At 43.2% G+C, this 17,780-nt stretch overlaps 1 protein-coding gene across 4 annotated transcripts in view; it reads right to left on the bottom strand.

The window, feature by feature from the left end:
* Positions 1-9,982: 9,982 nt before the first annotated feature.
* LOC133662545 (centrosomal protein of 83 kDa-like) overlaps positions 9,983-17,780 on the bottom strand; it is a 52,930-nt gene continuing 45,132 nt past the window's right edge. For 2 of the 4 annotated variants that reach the window (XM_062066656.1, XM_062066657.1), the window contains exons 13-17: positions 15,096-15,199; positions 12,428-12,608; positions 10,697-10,990; positions 10,508-10,534; positions 9,986-10,021 (exon numbers count right to left, since the gene is read on the bottom strand). In XM_062066656.1, the coding sequence (XP_061922640.1) occupies positions 10,874-10,990; positions 12,428-12,608; positions 15,096-15,199 (402 nt within the window). In that variant the 3' untranslated portion in view covers positions 9,986-10,021; positions 10,508-10,534; positions 10,697-10,873. Of the gene's footprint in view, positions 10,022-10,507; positions 10,535-10,618; positions 10,991-12,427; positions 12,609-15,095; positions 15,200-17,780 lie in introns of those variants that run through there. The other 2 variants (XM_062066655.1, XM_062066654.1) reach the window with 2 other exon arrangements.

Raw genomic sequence — 17,780 nt, 5'->3', positions numbered from 1 at the left:
GGAGACAAGTGGAGGACTAAAGGAGAGGAGACAAGTGGAGGACTAAAGGAGAGGAGACAAGTGGAGGACTAAAGGAGAGGAGACAAGTGGAGGACTAAAGGAGAGGAGACAAGTGGAGGACTAAAGGAGAGGAAGAGAGCCGCCAAGTTGTCTAATTGACTTCATTTCCCCCCGGATATAGTTTTTTTTAGAGAGGAGGCGGAGGGCCAGAAACGTGAGCGTCCTTTAGGAAACATGTCGTCTCCTTTAGGAAACATGTCGTCTCCTCCTCCCGCTTTTAGTCTTTCATTCATGCCCGCCTGATGACGTCACTCCGCTGATTTATTCCCCGCGTGGAATTCGCCAGCACTTTCACGTGACGTCCCGTTAACGTTATTCCAATTTCCCTTGAACGCCGCATGAGTCCACGTCTTCTGATTTTAAACCACATTGTCACATTCACTAAATAAATACTTATTACTAATACATACATTGTCACATTCACTAAATAAATACTTATTACTAATACATACATTGTCACATTCACTAAATAAATACTCATTACTAATACATACATTGTCACATTCACTAAATAAATACTTATTACTAATACATACATTGTCTTAGGCTTTACAACAAATACATGTTTTAATGAAGATAGATGAATACAAATACATGTTTTAATGACCTAATAAGGTCGCAGTGTTTACGTGTCTTCGGAGAGTGCAATAGACGATGAGGTGATGTCTCACTCTGTCATGTAAACGCTGGAGTTGAAATCCTAAATAGAGTCAGTGACATTTTCCCCTCACGATTGTGTCATGTGAGTTAAAGACAAATGTTGCTTCTTACTGCGACCATGAGCAGAGTGTAAACACCTTTATAGTGACGGGGTAGAGGGGTGAGAGTGTAAACACCTTTATGGTGACGGGGTAGAGGGGTGACAGGGTGTAAACACCTTTATAGTGACGGGGTAGAGGGGTGACAGGGTGTAAACACCTTTATAGTGACGGGGTAGAGGGGTGACAGGGTGTAAACACCTTTATAGTGACGGGGTAGAGGGGTGAGAGTGTAAACACCTTTATGGTGACGGGGTAGAGGGGTGACAGGGTGTAAACACCTTTATAGTGACGGGGTAGAGGGGTGACAGGGTGTAAACACCTTTATGGTGACGGGGTAGAGGGGTGACAGGGTGTAAACACCTTTATAGTGACGGGGTGACAGGGTGTAAACATCTTTATAGTGACGGGGTGACAGGGTGTAAACATCTTTATAGTGACGGGGTAGAGGGGTGACAGGGTGTAAACACCTTTATAGTGACGGGGTGACAGGGTGTAAACATCTTTATAGTGACGGGGTAGAGGGGTGACAGGGTGTAAACACCGTTATAGTGACGGGGTAGAGGGGTGACAGGGTGTAAACACCTTTATGGTGACGGGGTAGAGGGGTGACAGGGTGTAAACACCGTTATAGTGACGGGGTAGAGGGGTGACAGGGTGTAAACACCTTTATGGTGACGGGGTAGAGGGGTGACAGGGTGTAAACACCTTTATAGTGACAGGGTGTAAACATCTTTATAGTGACGGGGTGACAGGGTGTAAACATCTTTATAGTGACGGGGTAGAGGGGTGACAGGGTGTAAACACCTTTATAGTGACGGGGTGACAGGGTGTAAACATCTTTATAGTGACGGGGTAGAGGGGTGACAGGGTGTAAACATCTTTATAGTGACGGGGTAGAGGGGTGACAGGGTGTAAACATCTTTGTAGTGACGGGGTAGAGGGGTGACAGGGTGTAAACACGTTTATAGTGACGGGATAGAGGGGTGACAGGGTGTAAACATCTTTGTAGTGACGGGGTAGAGGGGTGACAGAGTGTAAACACCTTTATAGTGACGGGGTAGAGGGGTGACAGGGTGTAAACACCTTTATAGTGACGGGGTAGAGGGCAGATCAAAGTGAGTCGTATGAGCAGAGTGTAAACACCTTTATAGTGACGGCGTAGAGGGGTGACAGGGTGTAAACACCTTTATAGTGACGGGGTAGAGGGGTGACAGGGTGTAAACATCGTTATAGTGACGGGGTAGAGGGGTGACAGGGTGTAAACACCTTTATAGTGACGGGGTAGAGGGGTGACAGGGTGTAAACATCGTTATAGTGACGGGGTAGAGGGGTGACAGGGTGTAAACACCTTTATAGTGACGGCGTAGAGGGGTGACAGGGTGTAAACACCTTTATAGTGACGGGGTAGAGGGGTGACAGGGTGTAAACATCGTTATAGTGACGGGGTAGAGGGGTGACAGGGTGTAAACACCTTTATAGTGACGGGGTAGAGGGGTGACAGGGTGTAAACACCTTTATAGTGACGGGGTAGAGGGGTGACAGGGTGTAAACACCTTTATGGTGACGGGGTAGAGGGGTGACAGGGTGTAAACACCTTTATAGTGACGGGGTAGAGGGGTGACAGGGTGTAAACCCCTTTATGGTGACGGGGTAGAGGGCAGATCAAAGTGAGTCGTCTTCGCTCCATTAGATGATCTCGCGCCGTCACCTACTAGTGTCATTTGAGATTGTTGCACGAGACTTTACATAAATGCGAGAGCTGCACGTGCCAGCCAGGAGCGTGTTGACCTATATATTATACAACTGTGAGGTCACATGACCTATATATTATACAACTGTGAGGTCACGTGACCTATATATTATACAACTGTGAGGTCACATGACCTATATATTATACAACTGTGAGGTCACATGACCTATATATTATACAACTGTGAGGTAACTTGACCACTAACCCACTTCAAAGCCCGCTCCAGAAAGTTACCTACATTAAACCATCATATATATATATATATATATATATATATATATATATATATATATATATATATATATATATATATATATATATATATATATATACATATATATATATAAAGTCCAAGTCTAATATATATTTAATGAAGTTTGGGGTAAATAGTTGTGAGTCAGAGCTGCACACCAATATTGTACTAACACTCACATCACACTCCTTTGTGCCATTCTTTGATTCTGACTAGTGACGTCATCCAAACCCCCGTCAGAATCACTTAACCCATTTATTTATGCTGCACAAAACTATGTTATAGTTTTTAGGTTATTAACGTTTTATAGTTTGTATGGTATGAACATGTTATTGTCATAACTATTTTGTCTAACTATTATAGTTTGTATGGTATGAACATGTTATTGTCATAACTATTTTGTCTAACTATTATAGTTTGTATGGTATGAACATGTTATTGTCATAACTATTTTGTCTAACTATTATAGTTTGTATGGTATGAACATGTTATTGTCATAACTATTTTGTCTAACTATTATAGTTTGTATGGTATGAACATGTTATTGTCATAACTATTTTGTCTAACTATTATAGTTTGTATGGTATGAACATGTTATTGTCATAACTATTTTGTCTAACTATTATAGTTTGTATGGTATGAACATGTTATTGTCATAACTATTTTGTCTAACTATTATAGTTTGTATGGTATGAACATGTTATTGTCATAACTATTTTGTCTAACTATTATAGTTTGTATGGTATGAAAATGTTATTGTCATAACTATTTTGTCTAACTATTATAGTTTGTATGGTATGAACATGTTATTGTCATAACTATTTTGTCTAACTATTATAGTTTGTATGGTATGAACATGTTATTGTCATAACTATTTTGTCTAACTATTATAGTTTGTATGGTATGAACATGTTATTGTCATAACTATTTTGTCTAACTATTATAGTTTGTATGGTATGAACATGTTATTGTCATAACTATTTTGTCTAACTATTATAGTTTGTATGGTATGAACATGTTATTGTCATAACTATTTTGTCTAACTATTATAGTTTGTATGGTATGAACATGTTATTGTCATAACGCCCCCAACTCTTCCCCAAACTTGTCACAAACGTTTGTGATGATTATTTTTGTGGTTGTAGTTTTTATTGTTATGTGGCTGGTTATGAATAATAACAGGTTAATAACATAAAAACTATAATAGACAAAAACAAAGAAAGGTGACAAGTTTGGGGAAGGTGGGGGGGGGGGGGGTAAATGACATCATTAGAACATTTTTTTTACTGTAACGCCACAAATTACATTTTTACACACCACTTAAAATGATGTGGCGAGCCACAAGAAACAAAGCAGCGGACCATGAAAAATGATGTAGCGAGCCACATGAAATGATGTAGCGAGCCACATGAAATGATGTAGCGAGCCACATAAAATGATGTAGCGAGCCACATAAAATGATGTAGCGAGCCACATAAAAATGATGTAGCGAGCCACATAAAAATGATGTAGCGAGCCACATGAAATGATGTAGCGAGCCACATGAAATGATGTAGCGAGCCACATGAAATGATGTAGCGAGCCACATGAAATGATGTAGCGAGCCACATAAAATGATGTAGCGAGTCACATAAAATGATGTAGCGAGCCACATAAAAATGATGTAGCGAGCCACATAAAATGATGTAGCGAGCCACATAAAAATGATGTAGCGAGCCACATAAAAATGATGTAGCGAGCCACATAAAATGATGTAGCGAGCCACATAAAATGATGTAGCGAGCCACATAAAATGATGTAGCGAGCCACATAAAATGATGTAGCGAGCCACAAAATGATGTAGCGAGCCACAAAATGATGTAGCGAGCCACATAAACTGATGTAGCGAGCCACATAAAATGATGTAGCGAGCCACAAAATGATGTATCGAGCCACATAAAATGATGTAGCGAGCCACATAAAATGATGTAGCGAGCCACAAAATGATGTAGCGAGCCACATAAAATGATGTAGCGAGCCACAAAATGATATAGCGAGCCACATAAAATGATGTAGCGAGCCACATAAAAATGATGCGGCGAGCCACATAAAATTGATGCGGCGAGCCACATAAAAATAAAGCGGCAGGCCACCTAAAAATAAAGCAGCGGGCCACCTAAAAAGGTACCCCAGGACACATAAGAAGATACCACAGGACACATAAAAAGGTACCACAGGACAGATAAGAAGGTACCACGAGACACATAAAAAGGTACCACGAGACACATAAAAAGGTACCACGGGACACATAAGGTACCACAGGACACATAAAAAGGTACCACAGGACAGATAAGAAGGTACCACGAGACACATAAGGTACCACAACACATAAAAAGGTACCACGGGACACATAAGGTACCACGGGACACATAAGGTACCATGGGAAACATAAAAAGGTACCACGGGACACATAACAAGGTACCACAGGACACATAAGGTAACATGGGAAACATAAAAAAAGTACCACAGGACAGATAAGAAGGTACCATGAGACACATAAAAAGGTACCACGGGACACATAAGGTACCATGGGAAACATAAAAAGGTACCACGGGACACATAAGGTACCATGGGAAACATAAAAAGGTACCACGGGGCACATAAGAGGGTACCACGGGACACGTAAAAAGGTACCACGGAACACATAAAAAGGTACCACGGGACACATAAAAAGGTACCACAGGACACATAAGGTACCACGGGACACATAAGGTACCATGGGAAACATAAAAAGGTACCACGGGACACATAAGGTACCATGGGACACGTAAAAAGGTACCACGGAACACATAAAAAGGTACCACGGGACACATAAAAAGGTACCACAGGACACATAAAAAGGTACCACAGGACACATAAGAAGGTACCACGGGACACATAAGGTACCATGGGAAACATAAAAAGGTACCACGGGACACATAAGAAGGTACCATGGGACACGTAAAAAGGTACCACGGAACACATAAAAAGGTACCACGGGACACATAAAAAGGTACCACAGGACACATAAGGTACCACAGGACACATAAGGTACCATGGGAAACATAAAAAGGTACCACAGGACACATAAGAAGGTACCGTGGGACACGTAAAAAGGTACCACGGAACACATAAAAAGGTACCACGGGAAACAAAAAGGTGCCACGGGAAACAAAAAGGTACCACGGGCGGGACACGTAAAAAGGTACCACGGGAAACACTGCATCCCACGCTTTGCATTGGACTTGGTGATGTATGGCTTAGATGCAGCTGCTCGGCCATGGAAAGCCATTCCATAAAGCTCTCTGCGTGCTGTACGTGGGCTAATTGGAAGGTGACATGAAGTTTGGAGCTGTGTAGCAAGTGACTGTGCAGAAAGTCTTTGCACTATGCTGACCTCTCTGTCACTTTACCTGGCCTACCACTTTGCACTATGCTGACCTCTCTGTCACTTTACCTGGCCTACCACTTTGCACTATGCTGACCTCTCTGTCACTTTACCTGGCCTACCACTTTGCACTATGCTGACCTCTCTGTCACTTTACCTGGCCTACCACTTTGCACTATGCTGACCTCTCTGTCACTTTACCTGGCCTACCACTTTGCACTATGCTGACCTCTCTGTCACTTTACCTGGCCTACCACTTTGCACTATGCTGACCTCTCTGTCACTTTACCTGGCCTACCACTTTGCACTATGCTGACCTCTCTGTCACTTTACCTGGCCTACCACTTTGCACTATGCTGACCTCTCTGTCACTTTACCTGGCCTACCACTTTGCACTATGCTGACCTCTCTGTCACTTTACCTGGCCTACCACTTTGCACTATGCTGACCTCTCTGTCACTTTACCTGGCCTACCACTTTGCACTATGCTGACCTCTCTGTCACTTTACCTGGCCTACCACTTTGCACTATGCTGACCTCTCTGTCACTTTACCTGGCCTACCACTTTGCACTATGCTGACCTCTCTGTCACTTTACCTGGCCTACCACTTTGCACTATGCTGACCTCTCTGTCACTTTACCTGGCCTACCACTTTGCACTATGCTGACCTCTCTGTCACTTTACCTGGCCTACCACTTTGCACTATGCTGACCTCTCTGTCACTTTACCTGGCCTACCACTTTGCACTATGCTGACCTCTCTGTCACTTTACCTGGCCTACCACTTGCTGGCTGACTTGCTGTTGTTCACAAACTCTTCACTTTTCTTAGAATAAAGTTGACTTTGGAATATTTAGGAGCGAGGACATTTCAGGACTGGATTTGTTGCACAGGTGGCATCCTGTGACAGTTCCACGCTGGAAATCACTGAGAGCGGCCCATTCTTTCAAACATGTTTGTAGAAACAGTCTCCATGCCTAAGTGCTGGATTTAATACACCTGGGATTAGTGATTAGTGATTGTCATCATTTGGATGGCTGGACAAATACTTTTGGCAACATAGTGTATGTTGCCATTCAAGCATTGTTATCATGGACGCCCCTGCTTATTTCGTGTTACATCAACGTGGCTTCATAGTAAAAGAGTGTGGGTACTAGACTGGCCTGCCTGTAGTCCAGACATTGAAAATGTGTGGCGTCTAAAATATGAGAAGGGAGACTGTTGAACAACTTAAGCTGTACATCAAGCAAGAATGGGAAATAATTCCACTTCAAAAATGTGTCTCCTCACTTCCCAAACCAAAACTGAGTGTTGTTCAAAGGAAAGGCCATGTAACACAGTGGTGAACATGCCCTTTTTTGACATGTGTTGCTGCCATTACATTCTAACTTCATGATTATTTGCAGAAATAAGAAAGTTGAACATGAAATATCTTGTCTTTGCAGTCTATTCAATTGAATAGAAGTTGAAAAGGATTTGTTGTATTCTCTTTTTATTTACCATTTACACAACTTCACTGCTTGTGTACTTTGTACAAGATGTAGTATTTATGTACTTTGTACAAGATGTAGTATGTATGTACTTTGTACAAGATGTAGTATGTATGTACTTTGTACAAGATGTAGTATTTATGTACTTTGTACAAGATGTAGTATTTATGTACTTTGTACAAGATGTAGTATGTATGTACTTTGTACAAGATGTAGTATGTATGTACTTTGTACAAGATGTAGTATTTATGTACTTTGTACAAGATGTAGTATTTATGTACTTTGTACGAGATGTAGTATTTGTGTACTTTGTACAAGATGTAGTATTTCCCTGAGTGTAGTGTCATAGTTTCAGCGGTGTATTCCAGATATACATGTGTGTAAACATGTGTATTGTAGTATGTACAAGACCTGTCATGTGAGCTGTCAGAGGTCCACCTGAGGGTCCAGGTGTCAGAGGTCCACCTGAGGGTCCTGGTGTCAGAGGTCCACCTGAGGGTCCAGGTGTCAGAGGTCCACCTGAGGGTCCTGGTGTCAGAGGTCCACCTGAGGGTCCTGGTGTCAGAGGTCCACCTGAGGGTCCAGGTGTCAGAGGTCCACCTGAGGATCCTGCTGTCAGAGGTCCACCTGAGGATCCTGCTGTCAGAGGTCCACCTGAGGGTCCTGCTGTCAGAGGTCCACCTGAGGGTCCAGGTGTCAGAGGTCCACCTGAGGGTCCTGCTGTCAGAGGTCCACCTGAGGGTCCTGGTGTCAGAGGTCCACCTGAGGGTCCAGGTGTCAGAGGTCCACCTGAGGATCCTGCTGTCAGAGGTCCACCTGAGGATCCTGCTGTCAGAGGTCCACCTGAGGGTCCTGCTGTCAGAGGTCCACCTGAGGGTCCAGGTGTCAGAGGTCCACCTGAGGGTCCTGCTGTCAGAGGTCCACCTGAGGATCCTGCTGTCAGAGGTCCACCTGAGGGTCCAGGTGTCAGAGGTCCACCTGAGGGTCCAGGTGTCAGAGGTCCACCTGAGGGTCCAGGTGTCAGAGGTCCACCTGAGGGTCCTGCTGTCAGAGGTCCACCTGAGGATCCTGCTGTCAGAGGTCCACCTGAGGGTCCTGGTGTCAGAGGTCCACCTGAGGGTCCTGCTGTCAGAGGTCCACCTGAGGGTCCTGGTGTCAGAGGTCCACCTGAGGATCCAGGTGTCAGAGGTCCACCTGAGGGTCCAGGTGTCAGAGGTCCACCTGAGGGTCCTGCTGTCAGAGGTCCACCTGAGGATCCTGCTGTCAGAGGTCCACCTGAGGGTCCTGGTGTCAGAGGTCCACCTGAGGGTCCTGGTGTCAGAGGTCCACCTGAGGGTCCTGGTGTCAGAGGTCCACCTGAGGGTCCAGGTGTCAGAGGTCCACCTGAGGATCCTGCTGTCAGAGGTCCACCTGAGGGTCCTGCTGTCAGAGGTCCACCTGAGGATCCTGCTGTCAGAGGTCCACCTGAGGGTCCTGCTGTCAGAGGTCCACCTGAGGGTCCAGGTGTCAGAGGTCCACCTGAGGGTCCTGCTGTCAGAGGTCCACCTGAGGATCCTGCTGTCAGAGGTCCACCTGAGGGTCCAGGTGTCAGAGGTCCACCTGAGGGTCCAGGTGTCAGAGGTCCACCTGAGGGTCCAGGTGTCAGAGGTCCACCTGAGGGTCCTGCTGTCAGAGGTCCACCTGAGGATCCTGCTGTCAGAGGTCCACCTGAGGGTCCTGGTGTCAGAGGTCCACCTGAGGGTCCTGGTGTCAGAGGTCCACCTGAGGGTCCTGGTGTCAGAGGTCCACCTGAGGGTCCAGGTGTCAGAGGTCCACCTGAGGATCCTGCTGTCAGAGGTCCACCTGAGGGTCCTGCTGTCAGAGGTCCACCTGAGGATCCTGCTGTCAGAGGTCCACCTGAGGGTCCTGCTGTCAGAGGTCCACCTGAGGATCCTGCTGTCAGAGGTCCACCTGAGGGTCCAGGTGTCAGAGGTCCACCTGAGGGTCCTGCTGTCAGAGGTCCACCTGAGGATCCTGCTGTCAGAGGTCCACCTGAGGGTCCAGGTGTCAGAGGTCCACCTGAGGGTCCAGGTGTCAGAGGTCCACCTGAGGGTCCAGGTGTCAGAGGTCCACCTGAGGGTCCTGCTGTCAGAGGTCCACCTGAGGATCCTGCTGTCAGAGGTCCACCTGAGGGTCCTGGTGTCAGAGGTCCACCTGAGGGTCCTGGTGTCAGAGGTCCACCTGAGGGTCCTGGTGTCAGAGGTCCACCTGAGGGTCCTGGTGTCAGAGGTCCACCTGAGGATCCAGGTGTCAGAGGTCCACCTGAGGATCCTGCTGTCAGAGGTCCACCTGAGGGTCCTGGTGTCAGAGGTCCACCTGAGGGTCCTGCTGTCAGAGGTCCACCTGAGGGTCCTGGTGTCAGAGGTCCACCTGAGGGTCCTGGTGTCAGAGGTCCACCTGAGGGTCCTGGTGTCAGAGGTCCACCTGAGGATCCTGCTGTCAGAGGTCCACCTGAGGGATCTGGTGTCAGAGGTCCACCTGAGGGTCCTGGTGTCAGAGGTCCACCTGAGGGTCCTGGTGTCAGAGGTCCACCTGAGGATCCTGCTGTCAGAGGTCCACCTGAGGGTCCTGCTGTCAGAGGTCCACCTGAGGGTCCTGGTGTCAGAGGTCCACCTGAGGGATCTGGTGTCAGAGGTCCACCTGAGGGTCCTGGTGTCAGAGGTCCACCTGAGGATCCTGCTGTCAGAGGTCCACCTGAGGGATCTGGTGTCAGAGGTCCACCTGAGGGATCTGGTGTCAGAGGTCCACCTGAGGGTCCTGGTGTCAGAGGTCCACCTGAGGATCCTGCTGTCAGAGGTCCACCTGAGGGATCTGGTGTCAGAGGTCCACCTGAGGGTCCTGGTGTCAGAGGTCCACCTGAGGGTCCAGGTGTCAGAGGTCCACCTGAGGATCCAGGTGTCAGAGGTCCACCTGAGGATCCAGGTGTCAGAGGTCCACCTGAGGATCCTGGTGTCAGAGGTCCACCTGAGGGTCCTGCTGTCAGAGGTCCACCTGAGGGTCCTGCTGTCAGAGGTCCACCTGAGGGTCCTGGTGTCAGAGGTCCACCTGAGGGTCCTGGTGTCAGAGGTCCACCTGAGGATCCTGCTGTCAGAGGTCCACCTGAGGGTCCTGGTGTCAGAGGTCCACCTGAGGGTCCTGGTGCACCAGACCTCCCAGTTCTTGGAGCTGCTGCTGCTGAGCTACATCCAGCTGGTCCATGCGCTGACGCAACAGAAGCATCTCCTCTTCCTCCTGCACACACACCACTCCTCGTTTTAGCAACCATGCTGCTCTTCCACCTGCTACTCACCACTATGTCTATGTCCCTCACCACACTCACCACTATGTCTATGTCCCTCACCACACTCACCACTATGTCTATGTCCCTCACCACTATGTCTATGTCACTCACCACACTCACCACTATGTCTATGTCCCTCACCACACTCACCACTATGTCTATGTCCCTCACCACACTCACCACTATGTCTATGTCACTCACCACTATGTCTATGTCACTCACCACACTCACCACTATGTCTATGTCCCTCACCACACTCACCACTATGTCTATGTCACTCACCACTCACCACAATGTCTATGTCACTCACCACTATGTCTATGTCACTCACCACTCACCACAATGTCTATGTCACTCACCACTATGTCTATGTCCCTCACCACACTCACCACTATGTCTATGTCCCTCACCACACTCACCACTATGTCCATGTCCCTCACCACACTTACCACTATGTCTATGTCACTCACCACTATGTCTATGTCCCTCACCACACTCACCACTATGTCTATGTCCCTCACCACACTCACCACTATGTCTATGTCCCTCACCACACTCACCACTATGTCTATGTCACTCACCACACTCACCACTATGTCTATGTCCCTCACCACACTCACCACTATGTCTATGTCCCTCACCACACTCACCACTATGTCTATGTCCCTCACCACACTCACCACTATGTCTATGTCCCTCACCACACTCACCACTATGTCTATGTCCCTCACCACACTCACCACTATGTCTATGTCCCTCACCACACTCACCACTATGTCTATGTCACTCACCACTCACCACTATGTCTATGTCCCTCACCACACTCACCACAATGTCTATGTCCCTCACCACACTCACCACTATGTCTATGTCACTCACCACACTCACCACTATGTCTATGTCCCTCACCACACTCACCACTATGTCTATGTCCCTCACCACACTCACCACTATGTCTATGTCCCTCACCACACTCACCACTATGTCTATGTCACTCACCACTCACCACTATGTCTATGTCCCTCACCACACTCACCACAATGTCTATGTCCCTCACCACACTCACCACTATGTCTATGTCACTCACCACACTCACCACTATGTCTATGTCCCTCACCACACTCACCACTATGTCTATGTCACTCACCACACTCACCACTATGTCTATGTCCCTCACCACACTCACCACTATGTCTATGTCACTCACCACTATGTCTATGTCCCTCACCACACTCACCACTATGTCTATGTCCCTCACCACACTCACCACTATGTCTATGTCCCTCACCACACTCACCACTATGTCTATGTCCCTCACCACACTCACCACTATGTCTATGTCCCTCACCACATTTAGCAACCACGCTGCTCTTCCACCTGCTACTCACCACTATGTCTACAGGTATGTCCCTCACCACAAAGGGCTTTTGCGTGGAGGTCAGAAGGGCGGGGCCAAAGGTGAAGGAACTGTGGTCGCCCAGCAGGAGGCGCCGGAACTCGTCGTGTCTTCTCTGAAGTTCCCGTAACCTCCTGCGCATCTGAGCATGCTCCTCCCACTGAAGAGGACGTCTGCAGGAACAACTATTAATACTATCTGTACACTTATCAATACTACATGTACTACCTGTACACTTATCAATACTACATGTACTATCTGTACACTTATCAATACTACATGTACTACCTGTACACTTATCAATACTACATGTACTACCTGTACACTTATCAATACTACATGTACTACCTGTACACTTATCAATACTACATGTACTACCTGTACACTTATCAATACTACATGTACTATCTGTACACTTATCAATACTACATGTATTATCTGTACACTTATCAATACTACATGTACTACCTGTACACTTATCAATACTACATGTACTATCTGTACACTTATCAATACTACATGTACTACCTGTACACTTATCAATAGTACATGTACTACCTGTACACTTATCAATACTACATGTACTATCTGTACACTTATCAATACTACATGTACTATCTGTACACTTATCAATACTACATGTACTATCTGTACACTTATCAATACTACATGTATTATCTGTACACTTATCAATACTACATGTACTACCTGTACACTTATCAATACTACATGTACTATCTGTACACTTATCAATACTACATGTACTATCTGTACACTTATCAATACTACATGTACTACCTGTACACTTATCAATACTACATGTACTACCTGTACACTTATCAATACTACATGTACTATCTGTACACTTATCAATACTACATGTACTATCTGTACACTTATCAATACTACATGTACTATCTGTACACTTATCAATACTAAATGTACTATCTGTACACTTATCAATACTACATGTACTATCTGTACACTTATCAATACTACATGTACTATCTGTGTACTTATCAATACTACTTGTACTATCTGTACACTTATCAATACTACATGTACTATCTGTGCACTTATCAATACTACATGTACTATCTGTGCACTTATCAATACTACATGTACTAGCTGTGCACTTATCAATACTACATGTACTATCTGTGCACTTATCAATACTACATGTACTACCTGTACACTTATCAATACTACATGTACTATCTGTACACTTATCAATAGTACATGTACTATCTGTACACTTATCAATACTACATGTACTACCTGTACACTTATCAATACTACATGTACTATCTGTACACTTATCAATACTACACACAGGAAGTAGTACTATCTGTACACTTATCAATACTATGTGTACTACACACAGGAAGTAGTACTATTTGTGCACTTATCAATATGTGTACTACACACAGGAAGTAGTACTATATGTGCACTTATTAATACTACGTGTACTAGACACAGGAAGTAGTACTATTTGTGCACTCATCAATACTATGTGTACTACACACAGGAAGTAGTATTATCTGTGCACTTATTAATACTATGTGTACTACACACAGGAAGTAGGACTATCTATGCACTTATCAAGACTACGTGTACTACACAGAGGAAGTAGTACTATGTGTACAATGAAGTAATACATACTACATAGAGGAAGTAGTACTATGTGTACAATGAAGTAATACACAGAGGAAGTAGTACTATGTGTACAATTAAGTAATAGATACTACATAGAGGAAGTAGTACTATGTGTACAATGAAGTAATACATACTACATAGAGGAAGTAGTACTATGTGTACAATGAAGTAATACACAGAGGAAGTAGTACTATGTGTACAATGAAGTAATAGATACTACACAGAGGAAGTAGTACTATGTGTACAATGAAGTAATACACAGGAAGTAGTACTACGTGTACAATGAAGTAATACACAGAGGAAGTAGTACTAATGAAGTAATACACAGAGGAAGTAGTACTAATGAAGTAATACATGGAAGAAGTAGTACTAATGAAGTAATACACAGAGGAAGTAGTACTATGTGTACAATGAAGTAATACACAGAGGAAGTAGTACTACGTGTACAATGAAGTAATACACAGAGGAAGTAGTACTAATGAAGTAATACACAGAGGAAGTAGTACTAATGAAGTAATACACGGAAGAAGTAGTACTAATGAAGTAATACACAGAGGAAGTAGTACTAATGAAGTAATACACAGAGGAAGTAGTACTAATGAAGTAATACACAGAGGAAGTAGTACTAATGAAGTAATACACGGAAGAAGTAGTACTAATGAAGTAATACACAGAGGAAGTAGTACTAATGAAGTAATACACAGAAGAAGTAGTACTAATGAAGTAATACACAGAAGAAGTAGTACTAATGAAGTAATACACAGAGGAAGTAGTACTAATGAAGTAATACACAGAGGAAGTAGTACTAATGAAGTAATACACAGAAGAAGTAGTACTAATGAAGTAATACACAGAGGAAGTAGTACTAATGAAGTAATACACAGAGGAAGTAGTACTAATGAAGTAATACACAGAAGAAGTAGTACTAATGAAGTAATACACAGAAGAAGTAGTACTAATGAAGTAATACACAGAGGAAGTAGTACTAATGAAGTAATACTGACTTGTTGGCAGCAGCAGCTTCCAGTTTGATTTGTTCCATTTGTGCTTCTAGCAGCTGGATTGTATTCTGTAGACTTTTCTCTTTCTTCTCTCTCTGACTTCTCCTCTGCACACACACATCATGATTCTTAGCTTTACACTTCATGATTCTTAGCTTTACACATCATGATTCTTATATTTACACTTCATGATTCTTAGCTTTACACATCATGATTCTTATATTTACACTTCATGATTCTTATATTTACACTTCAGCTTCTTATGTTTACACTTCAGCTTCTTATCTTTACACTTCAGCTTCTTATGTTTACACTTCAGCTTCTTATCTTTACACTTCAGCTACTTATCTTTACACTTCAGCTTCTTATCTTTACACTTCAGCTACTTATCTTTACACTTCAGCTACTTATCTTTACACTTCAGCTACTTATCTTTACACTTCAGCTTCTTATGTTTACACTTCAGCTTCTTATCTTTACACTTCAGCTTCTTATGTTTACACTTCAGCTACTTATCTTTACACTTCAGCTTCTTATCTTTACACTTCAGCTTCTTATGTTTACACTTCAGCTTCTTATGTTTACACTTCAGCTTCTTATGTTTACACTACAGCTTCTTATCTTTACACTTCAGCTTCTTATCTTTACACTTCAGCTTCTTATGTTTACACTTCAGCTACTTATCTTTACACTTCAGCTTCTTATCTTTACACTTCAGCTTCTTATGTTTACACTTCAGCTACTTATGTTTACACTTCAGCTTCTTATCTTTACACTTCAGCTTCTTATGTTTACACTTCAGCTACTTATGTTTACACTTCAGCTTCTTATGTTTACACTTCAGCTTCTTATGTTTACACTTCAGCTTCTTATGTTTACACTTCAGCTTCTTATGTTTACACTTCAGCTACATATGTTTACACTTCAGCTTCTTATGTTTACACTTCAGCTTCTTATGTTTACACTTCAGCTACTTATGTTTACACTTCAGCTTCTTATGTTTACACTTCAGCTTCTTATGTTTACACTTCAGCATCGTTCCCAAACATTGTCTTGTCTGCCACATTTAGGTCAGAGAGGATTGTCATCTTGTTTGAAAGAAGTGTCCTGTTAGTGTCTGTGGAGCGTGTAGTTCCAACTACGTACACTAGATGGCATTATCACTCTCTCATATTTCCTTGTGGGTAAGAAGAAAAAAAGAGCTAAATGATCAGTATGTAATAGGAAAAAGGTAAAATTGTAATAATTAATAAGAATGATTAATTATGTATGTAATGTGTAATGTAATATGTAATGTAAGAATGAAATAATTCAATAGTCACCTATAAAACAAAGATTTGTCTTTAAATATATATAATTATTTATATCAATACGGCCCCGCATACTTTGACTATTCAGTGTGGCCCTTGGTGGAAAAAGTTTAGACACCCATGATATTAGACCTTCTCAAAATGAAATATAAAGCTCAGTTAAGTCAGTTAGTTGAAAAATACAAATATTAACATACTTAATATAATGAATTATTATATAATATAATTATATAATTATTATAATTAATAACATTAATGTAAATGAAATTAATTAAAAATGACAGCAACAATAATAAACAATTACCTGAACATTAATATTTATTTACGGGCAGAATGTTTGATACACTAAGTTACACAATTGTATTATTCTATTCTTACATGGGGAAAAACAGTTAAAATGTAAGCAAAAAATCGGAATGTAATGGAAAGAAAGCTGAAATATTCTAACAATTAATAATAATGTACTTTGTCACCTATAATACAAAGCTGACACAATATTTTGTCTTTAAATATATCTGTTTTTAGCATTTCTTTACTACTGCAAATTCCGGACTATAATGCACTACTTTTTCCTACACTTTGATCTCTGCTGCTTATAAAACGGTGTGGCTAATTTATGGATTTTTCTTCGCTGGCAAATAGTTAAAAAAAAAACAATCAAATACACTAATATGGTGTGTTATTGGTTGTGCTATGGCGCCATCTTTTGGACCAGTTTGCTCACTGCAGCCCTTCTGTTTAGACTGAACTTTGAACCTGAAGTACAAGTGTCGTTGCACATTTTAGAAATCTATAGCATTTCTACTGGTATGGATTCTTCATTCATCACTCCGTTAGTAGGTTTTACAATACAACGGCGTGGCGAAGTTGGTAGAGTGGCTGTGCCAGCAATCGGAGTGTTGCTGGTTACTGGGGTTCAATTCCCACCTTCTACCTTCCTAGTCACGTCCGTTGTGTCCTTGGGCAAGACACTTCACCCTTTGCCTCTGATGGCTGCTGGTTAGCGCCTTGCATGGCAGCTCCCGCCATCAGTGTGTGAAAGTGTGTGTGAATGTGTGTATGAATGTGTGTGTGAATGTGTGTGTGTGTGTGTGAATGAGTGTGTGAATGGGTGTGTGAATGTGTGTGTGAATGTGTGTGTGAATGTGGAAATAGTGTCAAAGCGCTTTGAGTACCTTGAAGGTAGAAAAGCGCTATACAAGTATAACCCATTTATCATTTATTATAACTAAAACAATTCTTTCTTACTAAATTGTGCCATGTGTGATGTCTGTATATTTGTACGTGCTATTGTAATGTAATCAAACCAGCGTCGTTAGCATGAGCTAATATGCTAACAGGTTTAAAGAGTGTTTGTGTTAGTACTGTTAACTTACAA

The sequence above is a fragment of the Entelurus aequoreus genome, linkage group LG12 (genome assembly GCF_033978785.1).
Source record: "Entelurus aequoreus isolate RoL-2023_Sb linkage group LG12, RoL_Eaeq_v1.1, whole genome shotgun sequence".
NCBI classification, from domain to species: Eukaryota; Metazoa; Chordata; class Actinopteri; order Syngnathiformes; family Syngnathidae; genus Entelurus; species Entelurus aequoreus.
The sequence above is the reverse complement of the archived record's forward strand: the minus strand, read 5'-3'. Positions and strand labels throughout refer to the sequence as shown.